The following is a 15,938-nucleotide window of genomic DNA, read 5'->3' on the forward strand; positions in this document are numbered from 1 at the left end:
CCTCACACTCACGTACTTTCTTGGCAGGTAGGGCCCTTCCACCCTGGGAAGCAGTCACAGCTCCCATCACCTTGCAGTCCATCATTACAAATGCCATTGTCACAGGCACATTCTGTAGGGGAAACAGAAACTCCCATCACTGTCAAACCAACCAGGTCTCACAAACAGAATCCTGAATCCTGTTGCCATTTCACTTTCTGCTGTTCCTAATCCAAGGCATCAAACTGACCTGAAGAAAATGTCACAGGAGTATCAGCTCCTGTTCCCTTGCTACCAGCCCAAAAAGCCCAGGAACAGACCACCCACATTTTCTTTCTGTAGTTTGGGTGGCAGCAGGATGAGCAGTGTAGCAGTCAGTCATGCCTTTGAGGATGAAACATGGGGCCGCTCCTCCAGCTGCCCACAAGCACCAACTCCCACCCTCCCTCCCCTGGTGGCCTACCAGCTGTCTGTCTGTCTGTCTGTCTGTCTCAGGGGTCCTGGGACATTTCTTCCAACCCACCACCCCTCCTCAGAGCTGAGACATAGCCACTGTTTCCCCTTGCAAGCAGGATGGTAAAGAAAAGCTGCAACAGCCACCAGTGTCACCTGATCTGCAGTCAGCTCCGTACCGGCCCACTTCACACATTTCACAGGCGGTGCCATGGAAACCCTCCAGGCACCGGCACTCTCCACTGCCCTGGAGGCCATCCTGGCATTCCCCATTCCCAGAGCACCACTGGCCTGGCTTCCCTGGGCACATCTCACACATGTGTCCGTAATAACCGGGGCAGCAGATGGACCTCTGGAGAACCAACAAGAACACGTAGGGTGAGTTATCCTGTGCAGCACAGTTATCCTGATACAGCTGTATTGTGTTCCTACTCTGTTCCTTTAACTATGTGATAGCCATCACTTCTGACAGTGCAGGGAGAGGCCAATGTGAGCAGGAAGGATGGAGCAAACCCCCTAAAATGGGGGCCTCTGCTGCCCAGATTTTCATGTAAAGGCCTACACTGCCCTTGAGCAACACTGGCCATTTGGTGAATAACACAGATGTTCAGTCCTGTGCCCACTCAGCCTCTCTCTGGCCTGGGTCCATAGTGTATCCCACCAGCCAGATACTCCAAGGCTCTGCCAGCAGATGATCTGGTTCAGAAGCCTGATTTAGCTGCTCTCACTTCTTTCTGCATCTGCTTACTGAGGAAGGAAACCATGGTGGGACCAAGCAGGATAGTACACATTAAGAGAAACATCATCTAATGAAGAGATGAAGAAGTGCCCAGTAAGTTACAAGTGCTGACAGAAGCTCTGCATGTGAATACTCTATGTCCAACTCCCTTCTTCTCTCTTCTCCTCAATCTCCCATTCCCATTAAACTTTTCAGGGAGATGCTGTGATACCTAAGAGAGCTCAAATTCACACAAGTCTGTCTTCTACCATTTGCTCTTCAACTGTTTTCTCCCAGTCACATGTTTTCACAACTGGTAGAGCCATAATAGCTGTGAGACCTTCTCTTCCTCCCTTTGGTTCTGCTCCAGTTAGTCATCAGTTATTTGAAAAGGCACATGCACAAGTGGAATACCACCATTCATGCCTCATTTCCTTAGGAAACCAGACTACAAACATTCAACTCCTTCTCTTCCTCTGCAGGACAAAACCCAAAGCAACAATACCAAAGCAGCAGATCACAATCCATCACTGTGCAGACATTTCCGTGGGTTTGTTATTTTCTATTCCAGTGCCTTCTGTCTCCAGGATGGAGAGTGACTCCTGAGGAGCTCATTCTCAGCTATGCAATGGCACAAGTGCAGCCAGGGATTCAACACAGGCTGCACTTCCATGAATGTATTTCTGATACCCATCTTGCTTTTGTCAAAATAAATCTGAGGCAAATGTTTTTCTTACCAGAGAAACTTTTGCACAGGTGAAATGGCAACCAAGTATTCCTGCATCCCCAGAGCGTAATTCACAACGAGCAAGATTTTTGCTTCCTGGCAATTCCTGCAGATATAATTAACACAGATGCAGACAGAAGATATTACAGTATTTAGACAAACATTGTACATTTTGGGCACATACAACCATGTTCTCACCCAGCAGAGAAATAGCACTTTTTATCCTACAGGAACAGCCCTAAAAAATCTGGACTACCCAGAGCTGAGACCAGTGAGGCATCTCGAGATGGAAGGTCACCCCACAGAGTCATTTTGGCAAATCCACAGTATACATGTGTGTATGAATACTGAGAAAAAGTAACTAGACATTTTTAGGCATAAAGTAATGAAGCCACAGGAGCCAGATGTGGCTGCTAGGCAGTCCATAGGCAGGTGAAATGTTTACTTGGTTTCCTCTCTGGAAATGTCTGTCACTCACTCATGAACAAGCTGCAGGAACAACCAGCCCATCCGTGTGAACAGATCAATGATACAGGCTGGGATATCATCACTAGCACCCTTGAACTGCTTTTCCTTGCTGATAATGTCAAAAGAGTAAAAGATCAAAAAAGACTTCTCTTTTTCAGCCCTCCAAGAGGGGAAACTCCCCACATTGCATTCTCTAGAAGGCTCCTGAAATTCAGACAAAGTCTGGTGCCAGCTCTGTAAGGAGCCACATGGTTCATGGTGGTTTTTTGCTGCATAAACTTCTGCTTTCTCTTACAAACCTTGCTAATGCACGAGCCACAGAGGACTTGAGGGCACATTTTATTAGGTATCAACATGACATCTATAGAGCAAGAAAAGGACATAAAAGCAGTATGTGCTGACAGACTCTGAGATACTACATGAATCAAAAACTCACCACAAGAACTGATCCAGGAGGACACTTGATCCCCTTCTCACACTTGCCGCATCTTGACTAGGGCACAGAGAACAGGACAAGTCACATGTGTGCCCTCTACCCACGTCACACCAAGACACTAATCTTGAATTACAAATGGTGCTGTACAGGCTGCTGGCTGGGACAAAGACAAAGATGTATTTATCTCCATGGCTCAAAACACCAAAAGAAGAAAAATCATGATGCATGACTCTAAGGTCCTGGCTGACTACACAAAAGGTCTTATTCCTGCACTCCAGTGACATATACAAGGTCTTATTTCTCCCCAGAGACTGTACCATAAAACAAACCAGAAGAGATCCCATGCTACACCTTTACTGAGTCTCTGAGCTGGCGTAGGGCTTTCTGTAGGCCAGGAGTTCCTTCACGTAAGGTAGCAAATATTTTTTTTCTGATCTGTAACAAGGCAGGCAGGCATACCTCAGTCTGACCCTGCCATCTTCAGATGGCCACAAAACACACGTGTGCTGTACTTTGGCCACAACTCCCAGCCAGACCACAGCATTTCCCAGATGCCATGCAAGAATTTGGCTTCTCCTTCCTCAGCTGAGTATCTGGGGAATCTCTGCACCAGCCTGCCCCATGGCTAGCACTCTGAGAGAGTTCCAGTAACTGAACTGGATGTGATCTGCACAAGAGCTGCAGATCGGCTGCATTAGAAGTAGAGTCTGAAGCTAGGAGCTACCCAGCCTCCATGATGCCCCATTTCACATGAGGCCACAAACTGCTGTCTCACCCATGTGGAAAAGACAAAGTAGGTTGTCTGCTATTCATAAGCTTTGTTTAGCAGGTGGAGAAACCCTGTGAAATGGTGGTCAGCTCCTTAGTAATCATCATTACCTTTTGTATTGTGGTGGTATTGGCAGTGCAACGATTCTTCTGTATCTGGAGGACCTCTGAAACCCCAATCAACATGCCATTCATTGTCTCAAGAAATTTTCCATCCAAACGAATATTGTTGACAAACTTCTGCAAAGGAGAAAGAAACAGCTGAGATGATAACCTTCAATTCTCTTCACGTGGACTGCTTGACAACTGTCAAACATCCAGAACAGGCAAACTGTAAGGGTGTATCCAGCCACCAGCTTTAGAAAGTGATAAGTCTAGCCAGATCCCCAAACAGCAGAACAGTCTTCACTCCTTACCTGAGTGCTGTTTTGGTAAAACATTAGCCAGTAGGAGAGCCCCAGCATGCTGTTCTTATGGATTCCACTTCTCAAGTCTTCAGGCAAGAGCTTCTCTCCCAGGACAACATGGTATTGCACTGTCTCATTGTCCTAAATCCACAAGAAACCCAAATGTCAGGACTCTTGACTTCTTAGAGTATGATTCAGTCAGAGGAATGGCATGAGATGAGTTCTTAAGCAACCTGTAACAGCTGGTTAAGCCCACAGAGCCCAGTAACTCCTTATCACAGATGAATGATCACACCTGATGATCCTTATTGGATGAACTCACATGTTTTTTTAACCCTTCAAGAGGTTTAAAATTGCCATGGATATGCCACAGCTGGTCAAGAAAGGTGAATGTGTTGTGCCATTTATCTACATTCAAATCTACACAGAAATTAGCATTTGGAATCCAAATATTCTCTTCAGATCCAATTGTAACACCTCAGCAAATCCTCTCATTTCTCTGCCACATCTCTCCCAGCTTCTAGCATCATGTATGTTTCTCCACTCCACGTTCAAACCCACTGAACTCAAGTTTATGCTCTGACACTGTACATGTCCCTGCACTTACTGCAATACATTCAAACTGTAAGCAAGCAGTGAGCTTACCAACTGTGTCACATTGGCAGCCTGGCAGTACTCCTCAATGGAATTATTCCCAGGAACAAAAACTGTATATTTTTCAGAGGACTCGATTTTTCCAATGAGCCGATATTGCTAAAAAATACCCAAACAGTAACATCAGCAATTACACTTGCAGTGACTAAAAAACAAACCAAACATGAAATCAATTACAAAGGCAAGAGCCCTAGAGGAAATGCCTTAAAGTGGGATATGCAACTTCTGCTCAGACCCATGTCTAATTGCTTACTCCTCCTTCTGGGCTGACATAAGTGCAGCTTCTCAATTGTGAACAAGGCTTCCTTCTCCTCTAGGCTCCTCTGTTAGAAGCAAAAGAGCACCTGCAGTAGACAGGTGATCTTCCACTGTAATAACAGGCTGATAATATTGGATCTAACTCTAAGTATGTAACTCTTTGGAGTATACACACTTATATACTATATAAAACTCAACAGAGCTTTCCTAGAAGATCCCTCATGAATGTCAGGAAACAGGTGGCCTCCCTTGTCTCAGCACTACAGGGTAAAGGGGGCATTTGCTCAGTTCTGACAACCACAGCAGTGCTCACCTCAACTGCTTACCTGTAGCAACTCCTTGAATGTGCTGAATGAGGCAACTGACTCAAGCTGTTTCTGCAGACCTGGAGGACTTGGTGGAATGTCTCCTGAAGGAGGCAACAAAACCTGCAAAAGAAGAGAGTTCATAGTCAAGGTTGGGCAAGGGGCTCTGGGGGAAATCACACCAGACTTCAGTCCTGCTTGTAAAAAAGGCAATTTAAGAAGGCCTCATTTTACACAATTCTGCAATAGCCTTAACTCTTCTGTCAACCAACAGAAGAGCAACTCCCCTCCTGCTTGTCCTGGAGACAAATATTTTAAACATTACACAGTGCTGCACAGGAAACATCTGTCAGGACTTAGTGATAACCAAATATATTTCTGCCATTATATCCCTTCCTAACTGGCCAGACATGTAATTCCTCCTTGGCCCCACCACAGATGCTGCAACACAAACCTGCTGCTACAACTGCAGCATATCCCAGCATCACACCACCGGCGTACCTTACTGAGGACATGGATAATGCCATTGCTGGCAGGGATGTCACTGACAACTAAGCTTGCATTCTGGATGGTCAGTACCTGCAAAAATACCAGAGGGAGAGGTACACTGATTAGAAATTGCCAAGCAAGTTTGAAACAAATACACTGCTTGTTTACACTTGCACATGACTGATCTGGGTACATTTTTGGAAAGATTCTTGGGTTTGGGGGTGTCAGTGTGCCACATGCAGGCTTCCTGCTGGATACAGAAGTTCTTGAACAGTTTAATTTGGTACTGGTACATGTATGGTTTGTAAGAAGCCCTTACACCACTCCTGGTGTTTATCTGCCATCTGGTCCGTGGGTTGAGGGTGGGTAATTCTGGCCTGTCATATTTTTTGAGCTCTTCACCACTGAAGATGCCTTCAAGAAAGTGTGCCCTGAAAGGAACAAAAGCAGGTAAAGAAAAGATTAGGGTGCTGTTTGTAGTAACAGAGATAAGACCATTCCACTCAACAATAATCATCTCCCACATATGAAGCAGTGAAGAGTTAAGTTAAGCATGTGAAGAGAATGATGGAGGGAATTATTGTCCTGATGCCATCTGCATCCAACATGAGAGGGAAAACATCTCTCTGCAAATACATGAAAAATAAACCCACTTCCCATTGTCTGTGCTCTGTTTTGTTTTAAATGCTTAATTTTTTTTTTTGCCTGTTAGGTATTTAATCTTGCTTCTATATTTATCTCAAGATGAAAATGTATTGGCCTCATGCAAGCAAAAATCCATCTCAGGGTTTTGTTACTGTTGTTTGGGAATATAAACCAAGGGCAGGAGTCTCCTGATACCTGACTAAAAATGGCAGCATGTAGGGGGTCAACCAGAAATCCTTCTCAGTCTTGCTCAGGTTTTTGATTGCTGCCTCTGATGGCACCAGGACAGTGACATTCATTCCTGCTGGGATGCTGAAGAGAGATTTCTGTTGTCCAAAGCACAAAGAGGAACAAATAAGACATGCCAGTGCCACAACTCTACCATGAAATATAACCAAGAGCCACCCTGCTTTTGCAGTCAAGTGAAAGGGATGTGCAGAGGACAGAGCAGGCTCAGGAGCACAGCAGGCTCTCTGGCACATAGCAGACAGGTGCTGTTGGCAACCAATGTATGGTACAGGTGGTTTAGCCAAAACAGCAGACACCTGTTTGCCAAGGGAAAACTGCCTGCTTTAAGCCCTACTTCTATATTTCAGTTCATCTTCAAACCCAGCCAATCCTATCCATTTATTCTTCCTCAACATCAGTTTTGGGGGCGCGAGCAAGATTATTCCTGGCAAAAGCAGTGTCTGCAGCAGGACAGGTAAGGTAGAGCTCAGCTAGATGCCATCATAGCATCCTTCCACGGATGTTCTTCCCCTTTTTCTTTCCCTTCTGTGCTACTCTGTGATGGCCAGGGGTTACAGATGATACAACCATGAAAATAAAGTGATAACATAGCCTCAGCTTCCTCCTGTACTAGAAATAAGGCTCCCAAAACACACTCATGACTCTCACTCTATCAAAAACTCCAGAGCTTTTCTACATGCCTGCTCTGTAACCATTTCTTCTTTGCTATTGTTTTGTTTTTCTCTAATAAATAGATAAATGGAGTTGCTCTTTTTCTGGCACCAGTGTTCACAGAGCCTTCACTTCTACCAAACTTACCTGTGTGAACAACCCATGGCTGTTCTTACCTTCAGCCACTCGTAGAAGCCTGCAAAGTGGGAATTCCTGGCCAGCTCCTTCAAAACAGAAACAACAGAAGAGTTACTCCTGCTGAGCACTGAGGCTGCAGGCTAGGGGCCCTAGGGTGGAGGAAAGGAGCCCTCTGCAATGTCACATCTGGCAATAATGACACAGACATTCCTCTCCCACCCTACAGCCATTACAGGCACTGTGTATCATGAGAAGGGATGGGAACACCTAAAACCACACTCTAGCCATTAAAGAAAATATTTCCAAATAAATAAACTCTTTTAAACTCATTTTCCATTGCTTATGTTTATTAGAGACACAGACTGAATCCACAATGCCCTTTGGTATTGTTAATGTCAGAATATGTGCCTAGCAGCTCTGATCTGAAAAAGCTCCAAATAACAACAAAAAAGATGACTTAGAGCAGAGGACAGACACAAGTGAAGCATCTTAGAAATTATTGCCAATGGTTTCATGAACACACTGGCCTTGGTACCAGCACTGTCCCTGTGGCCTTAGGCAGACACATGTGCTGTGCTGTTGTGTCAGGCTGATGATGGGAGAAGGAGTCAACTCAGGTAGCAGAGAAAAGGAAAGTAAGAGCAGAGCCATTTCTCTCCAGTCTGAAGATGACCCCAGACACTTGCTTTTTACTCACTTTTAGAATGTCCCCATAGCATGTAATTCCATCCCCCATGTAGCCTTGAGGGCAAGCACAGGATCTCTCTCCTCCTCCAAGGGGTACACACATAGCCTGCAGACACAAGGAAAGAAGAAATTAGAGACCAAGCTTGGGTTAGGCAATGTTACATCTATCTAGGAACTGAATGCTAGAGCCTGGGCTAGAGAAGCACACAGAAGCACCTTTCTCCTGTTGCCTTTATGATGGCACTGAATTTACACCTCATACAGAAAAGCCCAGATGATGGCTTTGGTTGTATGAACTCACAAAAATCAGAGGATCCACATGGGTAAATAAGAAACCAAACCTTTAATCACACCTCAGTGGCATGCCAGTAAGATGATATAACTAAATCATTGCAGTTCTCCCAGTACTGTGGCTGGTAAAACCTCTGTTATGGAGCAGAGGAACCTCCATTGCCATGCCAGCACTTGAGCCACTCACCATATCATGGCAGCCACCATTGTCCATGAGGCATGGGTTGATTGCATCACAGTTGTGGCCATCACCAGCATAACCCCTCTTGCAAACACACTTGCTCTGTAAGAAAGAGACATTACAATTTTATAGACAGATCAGAGCATCCCCATTTTCTACCCAAAAAAAGGACTAAGGCAACAAAAGCTATTCTTAACTTATTTTCCCAGGTTTTCTTCCTGGTCCCTCAAGACTTGAAAATATGGAGATACTTCCTTAGCAAGGCACTGTCCTCTATCACAGAACACATGTTGCCTGAATACTCAAAAGTGCATCCACCCCTTGCACTGCTTGGCTGTGGGAGGGTCACTTGAAATCAAAGGTTTCCATTGTTATTTCCAGCTTTTCAGGGAATAACATGGACTTTGTGAATGGCAAAAAAAGAAAAGGAGTTAATTTCAAAGGTTCCTGCTTTCAAGATAGCTAGGAAAACACTTGCACATCTCACCCCAATAAGCCTCACTAAAGATTTGTGATGTTTTTCAGCACGTTGTCCAGTGGTCCCATTGTTCAGTGGGGACAAGCACTTTGAGAAGCAGCATCCTGAGAAGTGACTGCTGGGTGCTTTCCTCCTATCTGAAAACATCTGACTGCTGGCCTTGCTGCTTCCATGGACTCTGAGCAACTACATGTGCTTTTCTGTGTATTTTAGCAACGTCCAGAGACAATGATGTGATCTGGAAACATGGGGGACACAGCAACTGATGCCCTACACCAAGTCATATGATGGAGTTCTGTCTCTTCTCTTTGCTGCATGAAGTTTCAGAGTAGAGCAGCAGCCTCAAACACGTCAGCACACCTCACCCCACGCAAGCACTCTGTATGGTTTGAGCTGCACTGGTGTTTCTGGCAGCAAACAGGCAGACTTTGCTGCTGACCAGCCCAGCCTGCTTAGCACAGATCATACCTGGCCAGGGCCAATATAGAGGCAGTCAGCATTGAGGTGACAGTGCCCTCTGCTCTCCAGCATGCAGTTGTCTATGGCCACGCAGACCTTCCCGTCCCCGCTCCAGCCTGTGTTGCACTGGCAGGTGGCAGTGCCGGGGCCCGTGCTGGTGCACAGGGCCTGCAGGAGAAAGGAGAGAAAAAGAAATACACTCAGCAGAATAAAGGAGGGAGTGAGGTGCAGACGCAGCAACAAATCTCCTTCATCAGACTGTGAAGAGTTTCTGAATGACCAATCCTAATTCCAGCATTGGGTGGGGGTGGTGTCTTCTCCAGAGAAGTGTGAGGCAGTTTCAAAATCAAGTGATTCTGGAAAGGTTTGGTGTTTTCAGAGAGGCAGACACTTGTGTCTAGGGTGGCTCAAAACTCCCAGAGCATTCCCTACCATCCTGTAAGGATCTCCCATCGTGGAAGAAATATTCCATGAAGGGGAGTAGCACAATCTCCTTTTTAAACATTCAGAATGAATCAATGTGGAGGGCAGATCTATCTCTGAAAGACCCACTTTGTACCCAGTGCCATCCAGTTTCATTCTGCACTATCCAATCTACACACCAGTCTACACAGACCCCTTTCACTAAGGGGTCTAAACTGTGATGAGGTCTGATCCAGTCATTTCCATCATAAAGCACCACAGTTCTTTAAAAAGGATAATAATGTGAGTGTTGAAAGGATAATGTAGTGTTGATTGTTACTAGAAATAACAGTTGGAGCTCATAGTGAAGCTACAGTCTGAACACAGCAACAGAGAAACTAACACACATCAGAAGAGCTTGAGAGGAAAATCAATACAAACAAAAAAATAATGGTACAGCTCATCTCTGTAGCTGCCAAAATATCTGGTGCAAACTAGCTAAACTCTCCCTGGGGTGTCACATTTTGGCACCAACCCAAATGATTGACATGTGTATGACAATCATGTCAAGGTACTTGTTTCTCCACCACACCTTACAGACAGGGAATATTAGCACACAAAATGTGTAACAGTCCCAGGAGTCCTGGATCCCTGCTCTGATCAATAGGAACTGCTTTTCCATGTTTCAATTTTCTGACCCCACTTACATTCTGTGAACAGCCTCCTCGTTCTGGCTGACTGCACAGGTCAATGGGCTGGCAGGAAAACCCATCACCTTCATATCCATCCACACAGATGCACCTTAAAAGTGTAAGCACAAAAGGGACACAAATAGAACAGCCATTCTGAAAGCCAGCAGAGAGCAGAAGGGCAGTTTGACCGCCTCAAGCAAGCAAGAATTTCTGACTGATTTCTGGCAGGTTGGCTGTTACTCAAACAATCCCATGCTCCAAGCATGCAGACCTATACACACAGTCACAGGGCTGACAGTCTCACAGCTGTGTGTGCCTGCACAGTGACAATGTGCACAACTGAATGTACAGACCAGAAACACTGACCTTGCTGTGTCATTGAGGCTGCAGACAGCATTCTGGTGGCAGTACTGGGACAGCCCGCTTGGGCCACAGTTCCTGGATGTCTTGTCACAGAATTTCCCAGTGTAGCCTTCCTTACAGGACCAGGACTGACACACACCACCACTGCCAGGCCTGTTGTCACAGACACCATGGACACAGCCACAATCTGTCAAGTACATGGAGTAAGATAAGTAACTAGAAAAAGTCCAGAATCCACCACAGTGATGGCATTGCAGATTCCGAACTTTCCTTTACAACCTCTTGTGAATAGGATAATGGGATTATCCCATTTACCCTTGACAGAGGGATGCTTGCTGGGAGACACCTATGATAACTCAGAACGTGGACAGGGAACTAATCCTGTGACTCCTGGGTCTGTGTTTTTTATAAGCTGTAAGGACAAGCTCAAATTTAGGCTATCAAGCTCAAGGTCCCGGCCAACTGTCTTTTCTTTCTTATCCGGAGAGATCTAAACCAAATTCCAACATGTAAATTTCACTGATGTTTCCAAGATGCTCATCACCACAGCCTCATCAGTCAGCCATGCCTTCTCCACTGCTGTTTGAAGGGACACTCAACTATGACATTTGTCACTTCTTTCATGAAGCTTGTCTTGCAAGAGGGGAATCCAGGATATGTGAACCTGCACTATATCCTTGCTCTACATTTTCCTCTAGTCTCTTTATCAGAATTACCAACCTTCATCACAGTTCTCCCCGTGCTTATTAGGGTCTGAACAGATGTGGCAAGCTATTCCTTTGAAACCTTCAAAGCACTGACAGTTGCCATTCCCTTGTATGCCATCACTGCACTGGAAAGGAAACAAAAGGAAAACCAAAGTAATTGAAACTCAGGGAACCAAGGCAAAGCCATGGTGGTGATATCTATGAAAGGAACTTTGATACTCGCATTCAAAACAGGACTTTGAAGAGTAGTGGTAGTAATACAAACCCCCACAACAGCCACAGTTGTCCCCAACATGAGTCACATTAAAGGTCAAGATAGAAAACCCACTGAGTATGTGCCATTTCCACTGGATCTTCTGCTGCTACTGCTGTGGGCTTAGCCCTTGAGCAAAACCTCTGGACTGCATTAACTACAACTATACTGTCTAACCACGGTGTCTCAGCTGCTCATTGCAGGATATTTCATGCTTACATTTCCCCGGCCATAGCATGGACTGGAAAATCCCCCTGGGCATGGCATGCAGTCTGGACCAAAGAATCCTTTGCAGCATCCAGGTTTCTGAAACAAAAGCAAAACTGGTTTGACCTGACCTAACGAGAACTGCCTGAAGTCATCCTGCCCTCATAATTCTGAAATCCTGGTCCTCCTCTACACCATGGACTGTATCATTTGGCATTTGTGTTTTCTAGGAGCTACTGCACTTAAATTATTTTTCAGCAACACCCCTTCTTCCTGTTCCCAGTCTATTCTCAGAATAAATCACTATTTTCTTCTCTTTGACTTCCACAAATGGGGTCCATGTTTTTTAGGAGCTTTGTTAATTGTGCTGGCCCACTCACTTCTGCTTTATCCTTTCTGAGGACTGAGTCCCTCTGGGGGGCTGTAGCAGTCCTGGTTCACAGGCCTTTTCACAACTGACCAACAGTACAAGAGAAACAATCAGCAGTATTTAATAACACACCCACAAGCTATTCCATACAGTTGGCACTGTGGGAGCTGAGGAGCAGCAGATGAATGTGAGGTCCATAAACTCACTAGGAGCAAGATTCCCAAACCATCTGACAACGTTTCATAAACAGGATGCAATCACTTCACAGCTTACAACACTTTCCCTGTGCTCACCTTCCTCTGGGAGAAATGCTAAGACCAGGGCACTCTGAGAGAAAACATGGCACAGCTAACACTGCACCACTTGTCTCCTGCCTGGCTAGTTGCTTTATTTTATTTATTGTACCCAGCTTTAACTGAGCTGCTTTCTAACATTTGTAGCAAGTTGGTACCCTGTGTTTTCCCTATATGACAAAGAAAAAGCAGGTAGCCAATTCATGTGATGGTGCTGGGGCAGCCCTTTGCATGGGGCAGCTTCCCTTCTGTTCCCATCCAGCCTTCTCTCAGCTCAAGGAGTGAGAGCTCCCTGAATGAGGATGAGTGAAGCTGAGCTCCTTTCAGTGGGATTGTAGCCTTCTTCTAGAACACTCACCGTGATGGTTTGATTGCAGTACCTGGCACACCCCTTCTTCAGGACACTCAGGCCTTGTGGATCATGTACATAAACACATTCTTTTGGGAAGAGTGTTGGTTCCTGCACAAACAAAGTCACCAGCACTGTAACCTTCCCCTCTGATCTTTTTTGCGGCAGAGAGCAACTAAGCCTATCTGAGCTGAGGAAGTTCACAGAGGAGCCAAGGTGAATATGATAGTGTTGAGGCCTGTCTATCTGAAAGAAGGCACGTGGTGGCTTCCTCTTGCTCCCAGAAGTCCCCAAGTCTGAGCCAAGACGCTGTCCTTATGTTCTAATATTGGTGTCTATGATAAGGAAGAGAGTGAGAGTACAGGGAGGGAGTAGAGAGGGGAAGGAAGGGAGGGAGAGGAGACACGGGAGAAAAGAGTAAATTGGAGAAACAGAGGGTAAGAATCAGGGGAGGCATGGGAAAGGAGAGGGAGGAAAGGTAGGAGGGAGAGAGTGGGGCAGCAGGAGAGTAAGGGAGAGAATGAGAGCATGATGGAGGGAAGGAAGAAGAGACAGGGAAGTGAGACAGAGAAAGTGAGAGGGGAAAGGGCTGCAAATAAATTTGTAGTAGTGCTCAGTGACCTCTCGTGAAGTTAGACACAGGCATAATTGGGCCCCAGGTGATTCTGGCTTCACCTGTCTCAATCAGAGAGGAAAACGAGTGATGAACAATTTTGTAGAGCTCTAGTTCAGACATTGAAGCTGGGACCACACCAGCAAGTTCTCCTGAAAGCGAGATCTCTCAGAAGTCACCCAACAGTTAACAGTGGTGAACACCTCTCTGGCTTTCACAAACAACATCTTGGGTCTGGCCTTCACATGAGGATTTCCTGGAACTTGCTGTTCTGCTAAGCTCAGCGTGGGATAACTCAAACAGCAGCACCCAGCTTCCTCCTCCTTACTCCCCTGTCAGTTTGTTCTGCTCATCTCTGAATCAACAGGGAGCACAGGCCAAGAACAAATTGTTCCTCACTCTCTGCAGTGCAGAAAGCTTGTTGCAATTCTCAAGCCATGAACTGGGCAGTGGTAGTACTGGATGGTACTAGTGGGATCAGGCTTGGTTCTAGCAGTCTGCAGGAGCCGGCAGACTCAACATGTGAGCAGGAAAGCTTTGCCTGAGTCTCAGCAGAAGTGCTAGAAGCTGCAAATCTAGAGTTTCATTTATCTGTCTCGCAGTTCCCTCCACTGATTCAGCAAATAGACTCCAGAATAAGAAACAGCACAGAGCAGTTGGTTGGGTGACAGTCTGGGACCACAGAGCATGGATATGTGTCTCTGTGTCATCATGCAAAGAAGAAATTACCATAATAATTACAAATACTTACCATTTCTCTGCTGCCAGGTGGGCAAACGCTGCTGTTGAGGGCCTCACAATCCACACAAGAGCCCTGCCAGAATAACAAGAGGAGAAAACTTAATCTTCTCAAAGGAACCCATTTCCCATGCCCAGAACACTACAGAGCTACTGCTCCCAGTATATATCCAAAACAACACAACACATGTATCAGAAACATTCCTAGGAGAGAGTTTCCACACTCTGAAATGAGGCAGCTTTATCACTTACATAAAGTGACTTCTTTGCCTCATGCAGACGCTTGCACCTGACTGCCAGATGGGCTTTGTCTCCATCCTGTGACTCTATCAGCCACGAGACAAGCAGCTATGCTGGAAAGCCCTTTGGGGGGCATCCAGGCAGCAGACCTCATTAAATCAGCAAGTTATGTAGACCCCCTGGCCACTTAGGATTAACTGAGTCTCTCCAAATCAGGCACCTCCTGCCTATTCAGACCCTCGTCTTCTTTCTTCAGTAACCTACAGATTATGGAATCAGGGAGAAAGCACCTAAAATAAGGTATACAAAATTGTTCAGGTCAGAATTGGTGCAGCATTTTTAGCTACTGCTACTGAATGATGGCTTCCTGTCCAACCTACAGGACACCAATGCTGACAGCAAAGCACTGTCAGCTGTGTTGGCAGCTATGGTGTGAAAAAGATCATTTAAGGCCTTATGAAAAGACTAACGTGCTTCTGAATCAAAGGCAGGACAGGTGCAAAGAAAGAACAACAACCTACAAGGAACATTTAGCTGATGGGCAGGAAAATCAGTGCCTCAGTGCCAAGTGCTAGCAGAAGAAACATGGATGGTATTGATACTACCTAAGTTCACATCAGGAGACCTCTCAGAGAGAAAACATTTCCCAGCTACAATTTACACAGCCTGCTTTTGTCCCTCCAGCTGAGCCTGGGGTCTGCAGCAAGTGTGAGAATGAGAGAAGCTGACTTACTGTCACAATCTTGTGTTGCTCTTCATTGCATCTGTGAGGCAGAATGGGAATGATTGAAGGAGGGATGAAGATGCCATCCAAGGTATGGATGATACCGTTCGATGCCACAATGTCTCGCATGTTTAAAGGGATCCCTGATTCATCCATCAGAATTCTTCCCTGATGCAGAAAAACAAATATTTTATCTGCATTTTAGCCTGTGAGACTATAGTAGTTATATAAAGTCAATGCAGGAGGCAGATAGTATACAACAACAAGTGCAACCACACAAATGGTCAAGCCTCTACTGGAGTCACAGGTTAGGTAAGAAACAAACTAATTCAATGACCTCATTTAAGTCTATTTTTTTCAAGCAGAGGAGGAAGCAGAGATGGGCTGAAATCACTGTTCAGATATGGAGACTGTCCTAGCACCAGAGGGTTTGCCCCAAGGGGTTTTCATTCATACTTACATCTGCACTGATGTTGATGGTAAGTATCTGGTTAGCCATTGTAACAATGTGTGGCATCATTATCAGCTTCTCTACAGTCACCTGAA

General features: G+C 45.5%; 1 protein-coding gene across 3 annotated transcripts in view; it reads right to left on the reverse strand.

The window, feature by feature from the left end:
* Positions 1 to 15,938, reverse strand: part of STAB1 (stabilin 1) — a 56,452-nt gene that overhangs the window by 16,869 nt on the left and 23,645 nt on the right. For all 3 annotated transcript variants that reach the window (XM_071755705.1, XM_071755706.1, XM_071755704.1), the window contains 23 exons: positions 15,853 to 15,933; positions 15,402 to 15,560; positions 14,442 to 14,504; positions 13,087 to 13,188; positions 12,078 to 12,164; positions 11,619 to 11,730; positions 10,902 to 11,085; positions 10,551 to 10,644; positions 9,451 to 9,609; positions 8,511 to 8,606; positions 8,043 to 8,138; positions 7,384 to 7,431; positions 6,503 to 6,633; positions 5,982 to 6,093; positions 5,675 to 5,752; positions 5,195 to 5,296; positions 4,602 to 4,709; positions 3,966 to 4,097; positions 3,661 to 3,789; positions 2,782 to 2,838; positions 1,888 to 1,983; positions 589 to 784; positions 17 to 112 (listed from right to left, as the gene is read on the reverse strand). In XM_071755705.1, the coding sequence (XP_071611806.1) occupies positions 17 to 112; positions 589 to 784; positions 1,888 to 1,983; positions 2,782 to 2,838; positions 3,661 to 3,789; positions 3,966 to 4,097; positions 4,602 to 4,709; positions 5,195 to 5,296; positions 5,675 to 5,752; positions 5,982 to 6,093; positions 6,503 to 6,633; positions 7,384 to 7,431; positions 8,043 to 8,138; positions 8,511 to 8,606; positions 9,451 to 9,609; positions 10,551 to 10,644; positions 10,902 to 11,085; positions 11,619 to 11,730; positions 12,078 to 12,164; positions 13,087 to 13,188; positions 14,442 to 14,504; positions 15,402 to 15,560; positions 15,853 to 15,933 (2,518 nt within the window). The remainder of the gene's footprint in view (positions 1 to 16; positions 113 to 588; positions 785 to 1,887; positions 1,984 to 2,781; positions 2,839 to 3,660; positions 3,790 to 3,965; positions 4,098 to 4,601; positions 4,710 to 5,194; positions 5,297 to 5,674; positions 5,753 to 5,981; positions 6,094 to 6,502; positions 6,634 to 7,383; positions 7,432 to 8,042; positions 8,139 to 8,510; positions 8,607 to 9,450; positions 9,610 to 10,550; positions 10,645 to 10,901; positions 11,086 to 11,618; positions 11,731 to 12,077; positions 12,165 to 13,086; positions 13,189 to 14,441; positions 14,505 to 15,401; positions 15,561 to 15,852; positions 15,934 to 15,938) is intronic.

This window comes from Heliangelus exortis, chromosome 12, assembly GCF_036169615.1.
Source record: "Heliangelus exortis chromosome 12, bHelExo1.hap1, whole genome shotgun sequence".
NCBI lineage: Eukaryota > Metazoa > Chordata > Aves > Apodiformes > Trochilidae > Heliangelus > Heliangelus exortis.